This window comes from Malania oleifera, chromosome 12, assembly GCF_029873635.1.
Source record: "Malania oleifera isolate guangnan ecotype guangnan chromosome 12, ASM2987363v1, whole genome shotgun sequence".
Classification (NCBI taxonomy): Eukaryota; Viridiplantae; Streptophyta; class Magnoliopsida; order Santalales; family Ximeniaceae; genus Malania; species Malania oleifera.
Window position 1 is genome coordinate 70,804,092 of NC_080428.1, and position 20,188 is coordinate 70,824,279.

A 20,188-nucleotide genomic window follows, 5' to 3' on the forward strand; every position below is an offset into this window, starting at 1 on the left:
AAAATAAAAATTTTATTTGTTACGTTGATTTTTTAATTTTTTTTGTCACTTTCTATCATAATCAAATGTGAAAAAATAAAATTTTTATATTTTTTATTTCTTTTTCCAAATATTTTTTAACTTCTGAACGAATTTCTAACATTTATTTAAAGAAAGAAAATTTTCATTCATTATTTTTTCTTTTTCATATTCAAAAAATAATCTGTAACATGATATATATGGCAGTTTAACAAATTAATTTTGATTTTGAAATTCTGAATAGTAAGTGAGGCAAATTTTTATTAGTAGCTTATTTTTCTTTTTTCACATGAACCAAACACTATTCACAGCATAATTGAATTGGAGCTTTAAAAAAAGTCACGAGCAGCAAACAGAGCCTTTAGGTCTCTGCTCTCTCTCTCTCTCTCTCTCAAAATCCCTCCATCTGCCCCTTTAATCTCCTGATTTCGTCCCCATTCAACAAAACCTCCAAAACCCTTTCCCCTGCTCCCAGTGCCACCGCCACCGCCCCTAGTGTGGGCGCCGACCCAGCTGCACCTCTCCTCAGATCAACCGCCGCCACCACTACTACCACTCGAATGGCGGCCACTGCGGCCTCAGACCTCGCTGATGGACCAGTCCTAAGCCTCATCAACAAGCGCCTCCGTGCCCTCCGCAAGAAGTACAACCGCATCCTCCAGATGGAGGAATCGATTTCCCAAGGCAAACCCATCAACAAGGAGCAAGAGGACGTTCTACGCTCCAAACCCGCCATCTCTGCCCTCATCGACGAGCTCGAGAAGCTCCGCCAGCCCCTCTCCGCTGCCCTTCAAGACGAAGTCAACCTTGCCCTCCAACACCACCAAGTCTCCGTGCCCCCACCTGTCGCTGACTCCGTTGCCGATGACGCTGTTAGGGTTTCCGAGGACGAGGGCGAAAAAGAGAAGGATACCGAGGAAGGAGCTGGAAAAGATGAATCTGGGCATGGCGTCGTCGAGGATCTTCTGAATCTGCTTTACTTCGGGAGCTTGTTCGATGTGAAGCCGCAGAGTGATTACACCTCCACGATGCTGACACGGACCCACGAGCGTGGTTGCTGTTTGACCTACGATTACGTTACCGACGATGCCACCGATCTGCTCGGAGAGCGAGACTTGGATATGCTATCGATGTTGGGTGGTCTTTTGATTTCACGGCCGGTGGATTCGAGTCTCTCACACAAGAACGCGTTACAGAGATGTATTGAGCACGCGAAGCTGTGGCTTGCCAAGTCTGACCGGCCAATTGAGTCTGAGGACTCTTCCATTACCTGTATTAATTCTTCATTTTTTTTTTTTCGTTTGACGATTTAATGCAAGTTGTCGATTTGTGCGTGCCGATGATGACATCGTGATTGATTTGCAGATGCGGGGCTGAGAGAGAGACTGAACAAGATTATGTTGTCAGACTACTTCATCACCACGCCCGAGATGAAAGCTGCCGTCGAAGTGGCTGCTGCTGCTGCCGGAAATTATGCTTCTTTCCAGGTGCCGGTGCATGGCTCTATGGAACCAGTGGATGTGCCTGTCCAAGTGGAAGGTTCTGTTGAGCAATACCAGCAGAAGGTAAATTTTTTATTTACCTGTATGAAGGTCCTGGTTGTTTTTTTTTTAACTTCAGGTGGATAATTTGATTCTCACGCCCTTTGTTCGATTTCATATTTTCACTTCTGTGATGCATGCTTGACTATTTCTCTTTCTAATTATATTTGTGAAAAATGCCTGATTGCATCTTCATTGGAGTGGTTTAATTGCATTCTTTGATTTTGTTGCTGATTGATCTGAGTGCTTATATGATGTTTTTGGTACGCATATGAATGGTTTAATCTAGATCAGTTTAAATCTTTTGCTTTGTTTTTTTTACTGCTGTGATGCATGCTTGACTATATGTCTTTCTAATTATATTTGTGAAAAAATGCCTGATTGCATCTTCATTGGAATGGTTTAATTGCATTTTTTGATCTTGTTCCTGATTGATATGAGTGGTTATATGATGTTCTTGGTACACGGAATGGTTTAATCTAGATCAGTTTAAATCTTCTTTTTTTTTTTGTGGGGGTTGGGGGGGGGGGGGGGTGGGTGGCGCTGGGGGTTGTTAGATTTTGCCATTGCTGTCTGTAATTGGGAACCAAAAATTTTCCAGTTGGAAAGCTCAACTCTCTCTTTGCATAGAGACTTAATAGGTCGACGTTATTCTCATTCTTCATCTGAAGTGAAATAAAGGTTTCAACATTTTTAGGTTTTGTATTCCCTTGAGTGCAGGCATTTGGTAGGGAAGTTATTTCAGGCAGTGTATTGTACTGGGTAGTTCATCTGTAGTTCATTCTGAAAACACTGGGTGAATGGCTGTGTGATGTAGGCTGAGAAGTGGGTTGTCGGATGGGTCTTTTTGACCTGTTCTGGAGGCTTAGTTTTTAAAGAACAGGATCTCCTACACCCGATTGTATTTTTGTAAATGGATGTATCAGATTGTCTCTCTAGGGGTTTATTTGTAATTCTCTTATGTTTTAGTTTTCCCTATAAATTAGTGTGTGACCATCATTTAAAGACAGTTCTTCGTGAATTTGAATTTGGTTGTTGACGTGTGATTTTCCTCTTGCATCTCCTTCATCCTCTCTCTCTGTTCTTTCTTTTTTCTTTTTCCTTTCTCTTCTTCATATTTCTTTCCATTATTTCCCACTTTCTTGTAAGTCTGTTCTGCTGGCCTGCATCATGATGTACAACTTATGCTATTTTTATGGGTTAGGAAAGTAGTATAGTATTCAGGTTGCAAACTATGGGAGGGATGGGGCAATACTAAACGTGCATCTTTCAATGCCAAACCTTAGAAGTTACACAGATAAAAGATGATGAAGCTGGAGTGGATTTAATTGTAATGATTTTGCAGTAATTATTAATTTTTTTTTAAAAATTTTTGATGAGCAAATGATTTTCATTTATGCTGCTCATTCGGACTGGCAGTTGGACTACTTTTTCATTATGTCTCAATTTGAAAATTGTGTTAAATTCCATCTGGGCTGGGTTTGATTTCCTATGGAAAAGAACAAAGTGGAAGGAGGAAGGGAAGTTCTCCAACCTTCCATTCTTACATTGGCCAGATAATATTTGGGAGAATGGTCTTACTATTAATGCCGCTCCACTTGATTCTTATTTTAAGTCAACTTTAAATTCGGAGAGAAGCTTTGACTTTCATTCTCCATTTTCGATATCTTATGGTATATGCTGCTTGCTTTAGGTTGAATTAAAGCATTGATGTAACTAGGATTTATCTTAAAGGACTGTTAGCCTCAACGTCCCATATGTCCCTTACTCTGCTCCTAAGGCTAGGATTGCCAATTTACGAGTAAAAAGCTAAGTGTGTGAATCAATACCATCCAAGAAGCTTCCAAGGAAGCAAGGAGGATTGCTTTTTAAGCATATCATTTGGTCACTTCAGCCAACTAATGGATCAAAGTAACCATTAATTTTTTGAATGTTACCGTTTGGATGTGTAATATGAATGGTTGATGATGTGGTATGCCTTTTGGGGGGGGGGGGGTGAAGTGTCCAAAAACTAGATTATGTGAAAAAAGAAGATTCAATGTGTGGAAGCAAGTAACACAATACCAATCAAGCAAATTACAATTTAAATTAAGGTGATATGGGAAGAGTGGCACACACATTTATAATGGGTCGGCACAACTTGGCTAACATCCACACCTCAAGAGCTTAGCTATCTTCGACTTTCTACTAAATCCAAGGAAACTCCCTTAGAAAATATTTGGAAGGAGCTCATGCATTCAAAGGACAATATTCCTTTTGGAAAAACTAACTCCGTAATGGTTGCAATGGAGTACAAAGTGAGTAAAAGGAAAAAGCAAAATCATTGGGTAGTCACCTCAGACAACAAATGAGCTTGCTTTCAGCAAAAGATAGAATAGTTTTTTAGTTTCTATTCCCAACAGTTAGACCCTTGTCGGTATAGTAGCTAATTGAAGGCTTTGAATGGCTGGCCTTTTTGGCTTTGCTTCAAGACTCCAGAAAATGGATCACAAGCTAAATGGCCAACTCTTCTTGTCCACTAATCACATTTGAAATTTTTGGGCTTATGCACTCCAATATTAGTGATAAATTCCCTGCTACACGATTTACAATGTTTCCAAACCACACCCAAAAAGACATTCAAGCTTTTGACAAACTTCCAAATTCAACAAAATATTTCCTAAATCCCAAAAATTTGCATTAAGCTAAAAATCTTCATTAAGTATTCTAATTCAAACTTTAAAAGATTTCCTTTTAACAATCAAATCAATTAAATGTAATTCCATAATTCCACACTCCATATTGCAAACATGTAGCTTTTCAAGATAATGATAATTTCAAATTTAATATATTAATATTATATTTTTTGCCAAAAAACTATATTATATTGAAAGAAAGGAAGATACAAGGTGCTTGGACAAGGAGTTCACCAAATAAATTTGAAACCTCCTAAGAAAAAGAAAAAAAAAAGGGGGAAAAAAACAAAAACGAGAAACACTAGTCAACCCCTTAGCAAATCATAATACAAAATGTTAAACTAAGGAAACTCCTTCTCAACCCCTTTCCATAATAATTTATCGAGCTCTTCAATTTCACTAATTCCCTTTGTCCCTTCAACTTTCGACCTTTGCCACCATTCATGAACACTTCATTCCCTCCAAAATCAGTCAACTTTAAACCCGCTTTATCCAGAAGATCTTGTGCTTCTACGTCCTTAGTTACCTCCTCCATGGGTTTAGGCAAAATTCCAGCCCTTTGTTGTAAATTGTTAACTCGATCATCTTTGTCAAATATAGAAACTCCCTCAAGTCCTTCCAATGGGAGTGGATGGACAGAAATCCCCAATCTCTTCACTAGAATCCAAAACGTACCCATATTGTTCTAGAATCTCATCCAACAACAGCCCCCACCCTAGTCAAACTCACTAATATTATCACTTTCTGAATTTGAGAAGTCCCCCCATTTCTTTCCCTCTTTTTCCTTATTTACCCTATTACTACACTCAACCTCCTCCTTACCATGGTAATCTTCTACTATACTAAGTTCTCCTTCAGAATCTCTCTTTAATAACTTGCCAGTTGCCACTGACTCACTAAATTTGTCTTTAATCTTCAAACACCTTGTCATTTCAGCACCCATATAAGCCGCCCTTTGAAGAGCATAGATCTTATTTGCCCTTCCAATTTGTTATAATTAAGACACAAACCATCGGACTTCCTCACTCCCCATTCCCCCAAAAAAAGAGGCAACTTTTAACTTTTTACTCTTTTCCACATTAAACTTTTTGCAATTTTATTTATATAATCTTGTTTCAAGTCTTCTTTGTTGCTAATATGAGTTTGTTCCAAAGCTTGATATATTTGACTCATATCTTGGGGATCTATAGACTGGGAATGTAAAGTACTATCAAAAGGTATAGGTCTCCTTCCCAATTCTTGGCTTTTGAGATATAAGAAAAGAATTTTAGACTTGCCCATTTTTGGTTTGCAGCAAGGAAATACTTGGTTCAATGTTATCCAAACCATAAGCTTGATTACCACCTTGTTCCATCTGTATGAAGCCCAAAGAATCAAATCCTTCTTGTGAGTCCATGCCACTTTAGACTTCCCTAAAATTTGGGCTTGATCAAATAATTGGCCCAATTTATTAAAAAAGGATTTATCTTCTTTTTATATTATTTGGGCCAGGTCCAAAACTGGAAAAATATTGCTTGAGCCATTCCTTTCTGCAGTCTCTTCTCGAATGTAACCCTAACTGCAGTTAAGATCTTTACTCTTGTCAAAACCCTAGCTTCCTTGCCATTTTGGTAGAACGAGTCCGGTTGTTCTGCAATGGGTCCTGACTTGAAAACCCAAATTCCTTCAACTTCATCACACCTCCACATCTACAACACCTGTATTCTCTTCTACCCACCATACCCTAATTTCCAAAGCAACATTGACTACCACGACTCACGCCTTTGCCCTTTATTCCTTCTAGCACCACTTGACTCCATGATCAGGGATGTGAAGGGTCATCTGTAACTAGAACTTCAGATTCCCTTTGAAAATCCTTTGCAATCTTGTAGAAATCGTTTGCAAAGTTTCGCCAGTCCTCACCCTTTGCACTGCTGGGATGAATACTGAAAACTTCTTTCCTTTCCATCCTAACCCTAACTACATAAATTTTCCCACCTTTGTCCACATAATCGACATCTAGTACCATGTCATGCCCTTACAGAAATTCCGATACCCCCTTTCCATCTAGCTTAACATTGACAACCCATTAACAAACCAAGAAATCGCCTCTTTAGAAAACCTAACCCATATGTTGCGCACCGCATTATTCTCAACCACGAGTAGTGAAGAGAACTCCTTGACCCTATCCAAGCGCAGATCAAAAGGATTTTCCTTCCATATGAAATGGCTGTGTCAACGTGACCTATTGCATAAGGTTCCATATCCGGTACACTTGAGAGGGGCGAGAGAATCATTTTGTGAGAGGGGAGAGAAACTTTTTGCAAAACTCTAGCTTCTATATTGCCGTACGATTGAGAGGGAGAGAGAATCTCCGTACGCTCAGAGAATCACCATATGTTGAGGAGTGAAGAACCTTCAAACGTTGAGCAAAAAGGAGCCTAGCCTCGAGAGATAAGGGGCTTGGAGTCTTCAACCCTTCGGCAGACTGGTTAACCAATTTTCTAGTCTATATTCTAGCAGATGTGCACCCACTGAAAACATAATTATGTGGGGATAATACAATAATATAAGATGTGCAATTCAAGAATAAATTTCTCCAAGTTGAAGTGGTGAGAATCAAGCTAATAATAAAGAGGCAATGATGTCTAGCAAGTATCTTATAGATCAAATAATTAAATCTTGACATAATAACATCAAAGTCGAAGTTTTTCTAATCGTTGAAATCAATCCTCTGGGTTTGACAGTGGTAACTTTATCATACGCTATATCGCACATGACTAAAAGTCTAAAACTTCTTTTTAATGAATAATAGATTCTTTAAATACCCGTTAAAAGATAATTTATGCTGATTCCCTTGTTAAACCTCCTCCACTCCACCTCATCCCCTGCCCAATAATAATAATAATAATAACGAAGAGATGAAAAAAACACGTACTTATGCATGCACCTCCTCAATCTTACATACTCATACAAGTGCGCTCGCACAACCATGCATGCGCATGCCCACTCACACACAATGGAGGGGTCGACTAGCAATTAGAGTTAGCGTGTTGACAAAAATATTGAAATTTCAAGTTTTGTGCTAATCATTCTCATTTGAACTTAAAAAAATCCTTGGCTTGGCCTACATTTGTGTCAATTGAACCCAAGCAATGAATATTTTAATATTGCATATCACAAAGTGTGTTGCAAGCTTTTGGATGTGGACAAAAGTGTCATTTTCCAGCACATAGATGATGTACTGGATAATGTAACTTCTTCATATTTAATGAAGGGGGCAACGATAGAGGTGAAGTGGTTGAAAAGAGTAGAATTTGTCAAATTTCTTGGCTTCCACATTAACAAATCTTAGACTCAACTAAAATTGTGTTAAATGCTTTGTATATGCATTTTTTTTTGGTGGATATTTTTACTGATATATTAATTGCCTATTGACATATTTGAGGATCTCTTGTCCTTCCATGGATTATAATTTTTTCTATTCTATTTCTTTTGTGGTAAAAAATGAATTTACCAATTAACAAGTTTTCAATTTAACCAGAAAATCTGTTAAATGCCATTTTAGAATTGTTCTGGCACAACATATACTGAATTGTTCCATGCAAACTCTGATATGTGAAGTGTGAACTGATATACAAGTTCAGGCTTTGAGAGTAAATTGAAGATTCAGGCAAGTGTTCCAGAACATAGATATTTATAATGACACAGAGAATATTATGTCTTATGAGAGGCATAAATTTGCATGTTCTTCAAGAGATTTTGGAGTGACCTAAGAGAATTGTAGGGCCTGTTCAGTTGTGTTGAAAAGAGTTTAACTTTTCACTTCCTGTTTTCTAAAGAATTATAGAAATGTCACGTTGTGATGTAGGACAAGAAGCAAGACCTTGGGAAGATCCATGTTGGAGAATAATTAAGAAGATTTGGTTAAGGGATTGTTGGGTTTAATTAGTAATTTACTATGCGTTTAGTTTAATTATTATAGTATTATGTGTAATTGGGGGTTCGTTTGTGATATTTGTGTGTTCTAGGAATATGTTTATATGTGTAATTTCATGTGAAGAGGCTTTCTTGTAAATAATGTGTGTAAGCCATATTGTACGCAGTTGTTGAATTGGAATTGAAGTGAATGCGAGTTTCTCCTTGTATCTCTCTCCTCTCTTCTCCTTACTCTCTTCAATTTCTTCTATTCACTCCTGCGGCTGTAGATCCTTGATGCTGCCCCGCATCAGTTGGTATCAGAGCCAAACCACAATCTTCATTCTTCCATATTCTGTCCCCCCATTTTCCTTCCAATCCTCCTTCCTCCTCCTCCTCCTCCTCCTCCTCCTCTCTCTGTCTGCTAGTCCTGTCCAGCAACCTCTCTGTAATTCTGCTTTGCTGGTTCTGTTTCTCTTCTTCTATAACTGTAATTCTCCTCCTCTTCTTCTTCTATTCTCAGTGCTGTCCTGCAGCATCTTCTTTTTTCCTCTTCCTTCTTTTCTCCTCTTCCTTCTTCTGGTCTTCTAATCTCTGATATGCTGGAATCTGAAATTCTCTTTGTTCTTTCATCTTTCATTCGTTCAATTTATCATTTTTCTCTCCATGGCTGTAGATCCTTGATGCCTTCCTTGCATCAGTTGGTATCAGAGCCAAACCACAATCTTCATTCTTCCACATTCTGTCCCCCATTTTCCTTCCAATCCTTCTTTCTTCCTCCTCATTTTCTTCTCCTTCTGTCTGATATGTTCTGTCCGGCAACTTCTCTGTAATTCTGCTTTGCTGGTTCTGTTTTTCTCCTCCTTTGACTGTAATTCTCCTCCTCTTCTTCTATTCTCAGTGCTGTCCTGCAGCATTGTCTTTTCTCCTCTTTCTTCTTTTCTTCTCTTTCCTCCTTTTCTTCTCTTCTTCCCTTTTTCTGGTCTTCTACCCTCTGATATTCTGCAATCTGAAATTCTCTTTGTTCTTTCATCTTTCATTCTCTCCATTTATCATTTTTGTTCTCTGTTAATCTCTCATCTCAATCCTCTTTGATATCTTTTTGGTGAAAAAAAAAAAACAATGCTGTTCTTCCGAACATGTTAAAAAATCCTAGTTGTGCCCCTTGATTTTGAAACCGTGATCTCCAGCCAAGATTTCGCAACACCGCCCACATCATCAAAGACAGAAAACCCAACTCTCTGATATTCTGCAATCTGAAATTCTCTTTGTTCTTTCATCTTTCGTTCTCTCCATTTATCATTTTTGTTCTCTGTTAATCTCTCATCTCAATCATCTTCTTTGATATCTTTTAGTGAAAAAAAATGCTGTTTTTCTGAACATGTTAAAAATTCCCAGTTGTGCCCCTTGATTTTGAAACCCTGATCTCCAGCCAAGATTTCGCAACACCACCCACATCATCAAAGACAGAAAACCCAATGCTCCTTCCCTATAAATTTCATCGCCATCACATGTGTTGCCCTGCATGCCACCACTAGGTTACCCAGCCTCAGGCCCCTTCAAAATCTAGCATAGCCAGAGTTATTTGGACATAGTGCCACCACCACTAGACTTATCAGCACCTGATCTACCAGAAATCAGAGTTTCATTGCTGGAGGTGCCTCGCCTGTGGTGCATCCCCCTCCCCCCCACATGCTGGTGACTGGGAGGGAGAATCTGTTAGGCCCTTCTCCTGCTTACAGATTTGCGAGAATTTACACCAGCCATGATATTTCTCCATGATATTTTAATCTGCAGCATGATATTTTCTCTGTGATATTCAAGATTAAAGGTGACTTGATGATAGTTCTAGAAAATTGAGAGTCAAACTTGTGGTTTTACATGAATAGGTTCAGAATTGTGTCCTAATTGTGTAAAGGAATTTTGGTGAGTGATGGTTGAAGTTGGTATATGTATAAATCCAGCAATATGGTGACAAATTATTGGAAAAAGGAATGCCATTTATCGTACCTTGTGCACAATATCAAGCTTTTCCACACCTTTCTCAAGCGTGGAGGAATTGTTTGCAAAATCATCATTGATTGACGATGCCCTATGAATATGGTTTCTACAAATGAAGTGACTTGTATGCAACTTCATCCAGAATCTCATCTAGAGCATTATGAGATGTCTTGGATTGATAACATTACTTTACATATTTATGAAAGATGTTTGGTTCTCCTTGGTTGGATGGTTTGGGTGTGACTCTAGGACATGAAAACACATGTCTTCACCATAGTGGTAAAAAGATCATCTTGAAGCCCATACTACCAGCCAACCATGACAAAGAATCTGTTATTACTCAACTTGAAGACACTTCAAGGAAGGAATTGAATGTGTTTGAAGACGTCCAAAGTCTTTCAAACATTCCTATTTAGAGTTTGTCATTCCTATTTAGAGTTTGTCATCCTCAACGATTGATGCCAATTCTCAATTTAAGTCTCTGTTGCTGTCAGTGGAGCTTAGTTTCTTGTGTCCCTCTAGCACCAGCTTTTAAAGAGCCCAAGCTTGCTTCTTGGTTTTGATCCTCCTACATTTCAAAATTCGAGGCTGATTTTTTTCTAATTGTGGGAGATTTGATGTAGGACAAGAAGCAATGCCTTGAAAAAATCAATGTTGGAGAATAATTAAGAAGATTTGGGTTAAGGGATTGTTGGGTTTGGTTGGTAGTCTCTGTGTTTTACTGTTTTGTTTCATTATTATAGTATTATGTGTATTTGGGGGCTTGTTTTTAATATTTTTGTATTCTAGGGATATATTTGTAACGTAATATAGTATTATGGGTTTGTGTAATTTCATGTCCAGAGGCCTTCTTATAAATAGGGTGTGAAAGCCATGTTGTAGGCAGTTGTTGAATTTGAGTAGAAGTGAAAGTGAGTTTCCCCCTTGTATCTCTTTGCTCCTCTGTTCCCCTTCCTTCTCTCCTCAATTTATTCTCATCTCTCCAATGGCTGCAGATCCTTGCTGCTGCACCTGCATCACCTTGTTTTCCAGTTTTCCAATATTTGAATAGGAAAATTTGAAAACACTATTTTGCTGATAAAAAGAACACTTGTATAGGAAATTGGGAAACAAAAAAGAAAGATATTTTATAGTTCTTTAGATATCTGGAAATGGAAAGTAAAAACTGTTATTACAACTGAACATGCCTGTCTGTTTTGACATTTCTGGCATTCAGGCATATAATCTGATTAACAAATTCCTAACACAGAAATCATCAATGTGAGAGAGTTCAAAAATTCGAATATTTATTAAAATCATTTTAAAGTGCAAAAAGGCAAAAATCTGTCACAATAGGAGAACGTATTGAGAGCTAAAGAAAACCATGCATTTAAACTAATAGCTCTTTCATGTTTTGTGCTTCTAAACATAACAAAAACATATATGTATTTTTAAAAACATATTTTTTTACTGGTAGAACAATGACTGCTTAGAGATAGCTAAAAATTTTTAAGATTTGTTACCACCTGATTGAATTGAAGTTTTAAACAATTGATACTCAGTCATGGGATTTAAATTTACCATACTGCCATGGTAATGGAACACATCATAACTAGTGTTCATGCGAGCGGTCTGAATGTTTAGATACTGTTCCTTTTTTCCTTTCAAGGTGAGTAAAAGGCTTATTATGTTTAGATTTCCATTTCTTTTTCCTTTCAAGGTGAGAAAAGGACGACTTATGACTAAACATAATCATCTTAGTTGCTTTGAATATCAACAATATATAGCTATTAATTTAATTAGTTATTGTATATAATATAAGGGATGCAAAAAAATGACCTTTACATCTGAGTTTTGGCCGTATTATCCACATCTTTCTTGTTCATCATCATTTCCTTCTTTTTTCTTCAACTTTTTCTCTGATCATTGAGTGTAAGAAGGTGAGTCTCAACTAGGGATGGGTGATATTTTCCAGGCTCAAGATTAATAGGATTCTATAATTTTTAAACCTGTGTATAGGGGATTTCAATCAGAGATCTAAGTGTTGACATATTTTTGATAAAATAGAGATGCTTGGATTCTAAGGGCCATGAGTGGCTGGGGCATAATGCAGTCAAAAACTTGCCAGCTTTAGGAATGCGTATGCTTGCAAACCTCTGCATACCCCGCGCGGGGGGGGGGGTGTGTGTGAAGAATTAGCATGCATATTGGGACTCAGGAAAAGAAAGAAAGAAGCATAATGCAGTCAAAAACTTGTCAGCTTTAGGAATGCGTATGCTTGCAAACCTCTGCATAACCCCCGGGGGGGGGGGGTGTTGGTGTGAAGAATTAGCACGCATATTGGGACTGAGGAAAAGAAAGAAAGAAATAATTAAGTGGCTTCAGACAATTAGCACACATATTGGGATTCAGGGGGAAAAAAATTCTTATGCATGCGAAAAATGTCTTGTAGCTGACTAAACCTGGAGTGTAATTTGTGCTATTCTAGGAGTGAAATTTGTCACAGCTAAAACATTGAAAGTAAGTTGAAGGATTAAAGTTCAGCAAAGGTGAAGCTCCAGTTAAGATCCAATTGAAATGTCTGGGATGCTATATCTCTGGCGTATTTTTGGCTTACCTGTAGAGAGATGCCATGGCTTTCAAAGGAAATGAAACCTCTTGGAAAGAATTAAGAGCAGGTGGTTTTCTTTCCTTCAGCTTTGGATTAATGTATCAATGAAGAGTTTTTGAAGTTTTCATTGGGAACATGTACTATGTTTTCTATACTTGTCATTGTGCGGCTCCAGATATGCTTATTATAGGATTAGTCATCTTAATTTTTTTTTAGTTCCCATTTCAGTCAATTTTAATTGCATTCAAAATATTGGCAGGAAAATAGAGATAGATTGTAGTGCTTCACTTAAAAATAGTTGATGGCAATGATCTAATGTTAATGGGAGCTGCTATGAAAATGTGTTTGGGTGTACTTATTATTTTTACTTTTTTCAAAAATGCATCTATCACAAGACAATAGATTATGCTGGATGTATTCTGTGAGTGGCTAAAGAAATGTAGGATTCACATGTTAGTATCAGGTGAGACTGACTGGGTACTAGGTATGTGAGAAACGTTTGCACGTATCAATTGAAACTAAAGTGGGAGGGGATATAACTTTGCTTTGCAAAGCTGTTAGGAAGGCCTTTACACTTAATAAATCGGGGATGATATGACGATGACATTCTTGAGGGCTTGACCAGTTCCATTATCCTAATTATGGGGTGAGTGACTTTGGCACTTTTGTTTTGATGATATTGTGATGGGCAAGACTGGTAAAGTTTCCAAGGTGCCCAATTCACATGGTGCACTCTTATTGGAAACCAGCATCGAACTGCATGTAGGGAACTTAACCAAGCTGCTACATGTTGCAATTATGTCTATTAGTCCGCCTCATTTTTATTAATGGCTTTCTTGTGCATGTATGTGTATTGTCTAAATTTCTTATTATCATTCCAGCGCAGTTTATCATATATTTCTCCCCTTTAAACATATTGAAGAATTCCTGAATATTTGTGATATTTTCATTTGATCACACGCTTCTAATTTTTCTGATTCTATTGTTAGATGTGTACATAATTGTTCGTAGTAAAATAACAATGTTGAGTTTTTGATTTACACATTTCAATTCTTTTTTGCATATTTCTGTATTGGTCCCGATGAGCTGCCATAATGCAATTTTATTCCCTAGTGTTGCTCCTCAAAAAGTTATGTACTTCCCTATCTTTATTTTTGTGTTAGATTAACACTCCCTCAAAAAATAAGTAGACATAAAAGAAAGATGACAAAATTTACTTTGATTAGCTATTTAATGAATACTAGGTTGAAGGTATAAACTCAGAATTGACAAATGAGAAAAACTAAAAATTTGAAATTTATTTGCTAAAATTTAGAGTGAACGAAGTTAAGTTCTGAAATGCCTAGGTGATAACAAAATTGTTTGGTTAACTAATTTATTTAACACAAGTATAAGAATTAAGAAAATGCCAAATGAATGGAGGACAAACACTTTAATTCTTATAAAAAAGATAGAGGAGATATTCAAAATTTGTAACAACTATTGTGGAATCAAACTTACAAGTCATGCAATGAAATTGTAGGAAAGGGTAATTGAACGAATATTAATGTTAGAAACAAGATTCTCAAAAAATCAGTTTGGTTTTATTCTTGGAAAATCAACTTCAAAGCTATGTATCTTTTAAGAATATCTATGGAAAAGTTCAGGAAAAAGGACTTGTACATGATTTTTGTTGACTTAGAGAACGCTAATTATAGGTTACCTAGGGAAGTTCTATGGTGGATAAAAAAAAAAAAAAAAAAAAAGTATGTAGTGAATATACTAATGCCATGAAAGATATGTACAATAGAGTAGCGACTGCATAGGTGGAGAGTCTTGGGGAATTTTTAATGAGAATTAGTGTACATTAAGGCAAGGTCTTAAATTTCGATTTCCACTCAAATTTCGAAGCTCCAAAAGTATGGAAATTTTGACAGAAGTTTTGATTTTGATGTCAATTTCGATTTGGATTTGAAAAAATAATGGAAATCAGTAGTAAAGCATGGAATTCTTTTATTAAGTTTTAGAAATGATTAATAGACATAATAATGTAAGTTTTAGGACTAATATATTACAAGTAAATACATCTATGCTGTGTATGAGGTAGAGAAGTTATGATATAATACATGCATCAAACATATTTGTAAGATAATGTCCATTAAACATATTTGGTGAATCAACTAATACAAATGAAATTCATAAATTATTTAAATACTATTTATTATACAAATAATGATAATTTAGACATGAATGGTTAAAAATAATGATGATGTTAGTTTATTTTTCATATAATTTCAAAAGCACTTGTAATAATATTTTGCTTCGATAAAAATAAATATATAAATTAAGAGAGAAATTTCCACTCCTAAATCTCTTATTTGCATTCTGAGGAAATTTCATTGCATAATTCAAATTTCGACAAGTTTCTCTAAAATTTCGATGAATTTTGGATGATTCGTCGAGATTTCGATAGAAATTATGCAAGACAGAAATCAACTACCATTTTGATTTTGAGGGTGACGGAAATAAAAAATTTTGATAATTTCATAGAAATTTAAGACCATGCATTAAGGATTTGCTTTGTGTCGGGGTCTTAGAGTTTTGTGACCTTGACGTGGAAGGAAGGTCGGTTAACCTAGATGCGACTTTGGTAATATCTTGGGGGTGTTTTCGATTTGCCACTTTGACATCGTGGTTGGTTCGGATAGTATTGATGGTGTTGGGTACTAAGTGAGCACCCTGAGGAGCACTCAAGGGCGGGCTTTTGACATCTTGGAGGGGTGGGTTTTTGTATAGGATTAGGAGCCCCATGGACATCCATTTGAGAATGAGATAGCGCGGTACTCTCAGCTTGGAGGTTTGGTGTTTGCCCTCCTTGGCTGACTATATGTTGAGTGGTGTCATTCAAGACCGCGGTTGTGCTGTGGGGATGAGAGTTACCCTCAGTGTTGGTAGAATATGAGTTTAACTCCCGTACCATTCGAGTCTAGGTTCTTCAGTGACGACCTTAGTTGGTTCAAGGGTTGTCGAGTCATGAGACTTTACCACTAGGTTAGACATTTGAGTGTTTGCTTGGATGAGAATGAAAATGGCCGGACTGGACTTGGTGTAGTTTTGCCACTGCATGGGCATGACTCCTTGACACTATGGGCGGATCTTGGCAAAGGTGATTCCTTTTGGCCATCGAGATTTCCACATCTGTGACACTTTGCTTTGAGCCCTTATCTTTTTGTAGAAGTGATGGATGAATTTACGAGTATCCAACATGAGGTTCCATGATGTATGTTGTCTGTAGATGATATTGTCTTGATTGATGAAACTAGGGGTGGAGCAAAATTGAAGTTAGAATTATGGAGAGAAGCTTTAGTATCTACAGTTTTTAAGGTAAGTAGAAATAAGACAGAAGATATGAAGTATAATTTCAGTCATGGTAGGAAAAATATTGCAGAAAAGATTAAACTTGCTAAGTAGGTTTTCCATGGAGATCCCAACATCAATCAGTAGTACAACCCTTCTACAATTTGTGCAAAATCCTAAAGTCACTGTTTTCAGTGGAATTGTTTTTCTTTCTTTTGTTATGTTGCATATGGGAGCATAGATTTCTGGCCTTAGATATAGATTTGGGTGGAATTGGACAAAATTCAACACAATTTTGTATTACATTTTGTGCAAACCCACATAAATCCAAATCCATGACATTTCCTGGACATTGGATTATTGTATTTATTGCCGTATTGGAGGATTTCATATTCCTCAAGCCTTATATATTCTTTTATCTCTTAATGAATAATTCTTTTTTCATTTTGCTTTTGAAAAAGAAGACACATTTTGTCTCTTGCTATCTTCTCCAATCTTGGTTTGAAGAATTTGCCTCATATAGGGGAGATCATTTTCCAATGAAACCCCTCATTGTTATGACCAGAGATCAGCACCGTGGAAGGAAGCAAGAGTCAAAATCAAACAAGAGGGAGAGACGGAGCCAATTTTCTAATCCTGAATTCATTTAATTTTACGTGCTAAGTGTTACATTCACTGATTTTGTATCTACTAGCTAATATTAACATATCATCTATTTTTATTTCTTGCCTAGAAGTTTTCCCAAATAATGACATGTCAGTATTTGTTTGTATTCTTTAGAATTTTCCTGATCCTCACTGTTCTTTGGGAAAATACAACTTCAACTAAACAAGACTTTAGGCCTTGTCTTCATTTTGGAGCAATCTGTTCTGTGCAGGCCTCTGGCTGAGCAGCCCTCCATTTTACATATTAATTAGGCCTTTGCGGGGAAATTTTTTATTGGTTTGTCATGTTAGTGCAAGAAAGCAAATCACGGCCAAGAAAGCTATTGTTGGCTTGGGCATATTTAGGCATTTAATCATTTAAATGTCAACATTGGTGATTTCTGTATTCTTCATGCTGTTTTTGTGTGTGAAATTGCTCATAAATTTTTCTGTTTTGTTGAGTAATGTACAATTATTGCAATTTGTGCCCTTTTCCTGTTTCACACTAGTTTTTAAGTACTGCTTTTTTGCTGGCCATTATGAATTCACTCTCTCTCAAAGTTGCTCCTTGTACAGCAGTTTATAGTGGGGGACAAAAAATTAACGATGCCATAAATGCATTTGTGATCAAATTTGTGATCGTTTCTCCAACTCTTTGTATGTGCGCATATGTGTGTTTTGCTTAGTCTTGAGATTTTTCTTACAGGATATGTGCACCCACTGATTTCCTATACTCCCATGTTTCTTACAGGATGAAGATGCTGCAAATTCAGACGAGTCTGGTGAGAATACATCTAGTCCTGTGGAGGAGTTTCAAAAGGTTGATTTGGTTGACTAATTCAACCATCGTCATGTAGTAACACTGAATTTTGTTCACTTGATGGAATGTGGGTTCTTTTGTTTTTTGGGTGCAGGACGAAGTAGAGTTGGAAACTCATACAGATGCCTCGGTTCAACCAGAGCAAGACAAACCCGAGTTAGAGGTGGAGCAGAATCAGAGAGATGTTGAATCAAAGGAACAACAGTACATTCCCCGCAGAAACTATCAGAACCAGAGAGGTGGGCGTGGCAGTGGCGGCGGTGGGAGTGGTCGTAGGGGGGTTTATCCCAATGGCCGTGGAGGTCGGGGTGGTGGCAGAGGTGGTCCCTACCAAAATGGGCGCAGCCAATATTATGACCAGCCTGGGAATTATTATCCGAGGAACTACTATAACAGGGGAAGAGGCGGGAGGGGTGTTGGGGGGCACTCTTACTACAACCATGGATCGGCAGTGCAAGTGGGGCATGGACCAGCAGACTTTGGGTTGGGTTCATGACCTACTCTGATCATTTATGGAAAAATACCCCACGTAGGTGTTTATATGGGTTTCTGGGTACTAGCTTTAGTAGGTGGGTGGTGAAAATGTTGTCTCTGAACATGTTTTGGACTTCGGATGTGGGTTACTGTTGTTGAATGCATCATCCTGGACCCCCTCCCTTTTTGTAGGGTTCTTTATTAATGGAGAGTTCCCATTGAAGACTCAAAATTTTCTCTCAATCTTTTTTTATTTAGAGTAATACACTTTGGTTAAAATGCCGCGGCCATTCTCATTTTGCTTCGTGTGTGTGTGTGTGTGTGAGAGAGAGAGAGAGAGAGAGTGCATTTCAATATATTTTTAGTTTTCTAAGGGAGAACATAGAACCTAATTTTGTTTGATTCTGTTTCATTCAATTTTATTTTGGAATGGCTTTATTCTGTTTGTTATATTTTATGCTTACCTATCATTTTGAAAGCTTGTCCATAGTCACGTTTTATTATTATTATTGTTATTATTGGAGGAGGTCCAAAGTGGGCGCTTTGTTTGAAAGAGGAGTGATGTCAAACTCAGTGTGAACTGTCAATGAGCTTGCAAAGTTAAAAACAAGGCACGAGAACACAGATGACCGACAACCCAATTGACCTAAGATCCACTTTTAAAGAGAACGAACACACGCTCTTACTTTTCTCTTCAGACGAAATGAATTGAACGATTCTATGAGCGATTCGGCCACAAGCATATCAACTGTCTTTCTAAATGATGCTCATGTTTATGGTAGGGGATGGGGGCATAAATTTAAAAGAACGCCTTTGACATTGGATGCCATCCCTTTTGTGCTGTGGCTGTGCTCGTGCGTGTTTGTTGGGGGGAAGTGATTCTCTTGGATTTGGTAATTGTAGGCACTCAACTCTCACAACCCTTCACTGTTCTCGAATGATATTCTTGGGAGATGGCTGATTCTGGTTTTGATTTGAGCATTTGGAGCGTGGGTTCGTTAAGGCTGTGGAACCGCAACTATCTTATCGATTCTTTTTCTTTTTCCTTTTTCTTTTTCTAGCCCTTTCTATTTTCATTTTTATATGCTTTGACAAAAAAATCCCATGGATAGGAGGGAATATTTCCTCCTTTTTGTCAAAAAAAAAAAAAAAAAAAAAAAAACACAGAGATGCAAGAATTTTTTGTTGGCCGTTTCCTTATTGTTTTTTAAACATTATGAACACTCCAAAAACTAATTAAAAAAACTATTGAATGTGACTTGTGCTTCTTCTTTCTCCCCCTTCAGTTTCTCTTTTTGCACCCAAAAATATAAAATTATATTGAATTTTGTACAAAATTATAAAAATTAAATTCAAAACTTCCAATGCAAAAGTAAATCAATTCACTAGCAGACCCTTCCATTACTAGACGTATCAAAAGAGCACTTTCGAGATTAAACGAACCAGAAATAATGATGAAATTGGATCCAATGCATGAGGTTTTCCGTGGGGCTCTCCCATCTTGGCATCTACCATAGGTTTGCGAGTGTCCTCCACTAGGGCATCGAATAAACTTCTCTATCTCTCTGCTTTTATCTTTATTATTATTATTATTATTGCCATATCTATCTGGTGTATACTGCTTGTATGGCTGGCTTTTGGCCTATGCCTGATGCCAAAAGTACGCCAGGAATAACGCTGTCCTCACAACCAACCTCTTCAATTAATTCACGCCATTCGTGGCCGCCGCTGCCTCTCACCAATTCCTCCAACTCCTCCTATCAATATGAATATATGCAAAACAATGCATGAGAGTGTGGCTTATTTGTAATCATGGTTTTCTTCCGCCATAAGTGAGAGCTATAAATAAATTTGGATTTTTTATAAAAAAAAAAAATGCATGAGAGTGGGCATGTTAAAACAAGCCAAAAAGAATATGGCTCACCGAGAAAAGGAGGCCGCAAGTTCATTATTCTCCATATATTAATCCCACAAGAGAATCACAACTAGTAAGTGATGCACCCCCATTTGGGAATGGTTGCTTTGGGTATGGCATCGTCACAAGTCGAGATATTATGTTTACGTGTGATCGCTTGTGTCATGCATTTAGAATGAGTTTCCATTATATAAATACTGGTGTAGAGCTATTTTTCAGAAATTGTTTTTGCCTAGGCTAAAAATGGGAGTATGACTCCTCGCTTATATTGATGTTT

The 20,188-nt window shown here is 37.4% G+C and overlaps 1 protein-coding gene across 1 annotated transcript; it reads left to right on the top strand.

The window, feature by feature from the left end:
• The first annotated feature begins 307 nt into the window (after nucleotides 1-307).
• On the top strand, nucleotides 308-18,228 carry LOC131144508 (uncharacterized). Its single transcript, XM_058093206.1, has 4 exons — nucleotides 308-1,290; nucleotides 1,384-1,583; nucleotides 17,454-17,522; nucleotides 17,617-18,228. The coding sequence occupies exons 1-4, from the start codon at nucleotides 579-581 to the stop codon at nucleotides 18,016-18,018; spliced, it is 1,383 nt and encodes a 460-aa protein (XP_057949189.1). The 5' UTR covers nucleotides 308-578; the 3' UTR covers nucleotides 18,019-18,228.
• The last annotated feature ends 1,960 nt before the right edge of the window (nucleotides 18,229-20,188 follow it).

Bases quoted from the DNA above. Each gene is read 5' to 3' on its own strand.
- LOC131144508 (XM_058093206.1), top strand. From the start codon at position 579: ATGGCGGCCACTGCGGCCTCAGACCTCGCTGATGGACCAGTCCTAAGC. The intron at 1,291-1,383 runs GTATTAATTCTT...ATTGATTTGCAG, and splicing joins TGAGGACTCTTCCATTACCT to ATGCGGGGCTGAGAGAGAGA. The intron at 1,584-17,453 runs GTAAATTTTTTA...TGTTTCTTACAG, and splicing joins TTGAGCAATACCAGCAGAAG to GATGAAGATGCTGCAAATTC.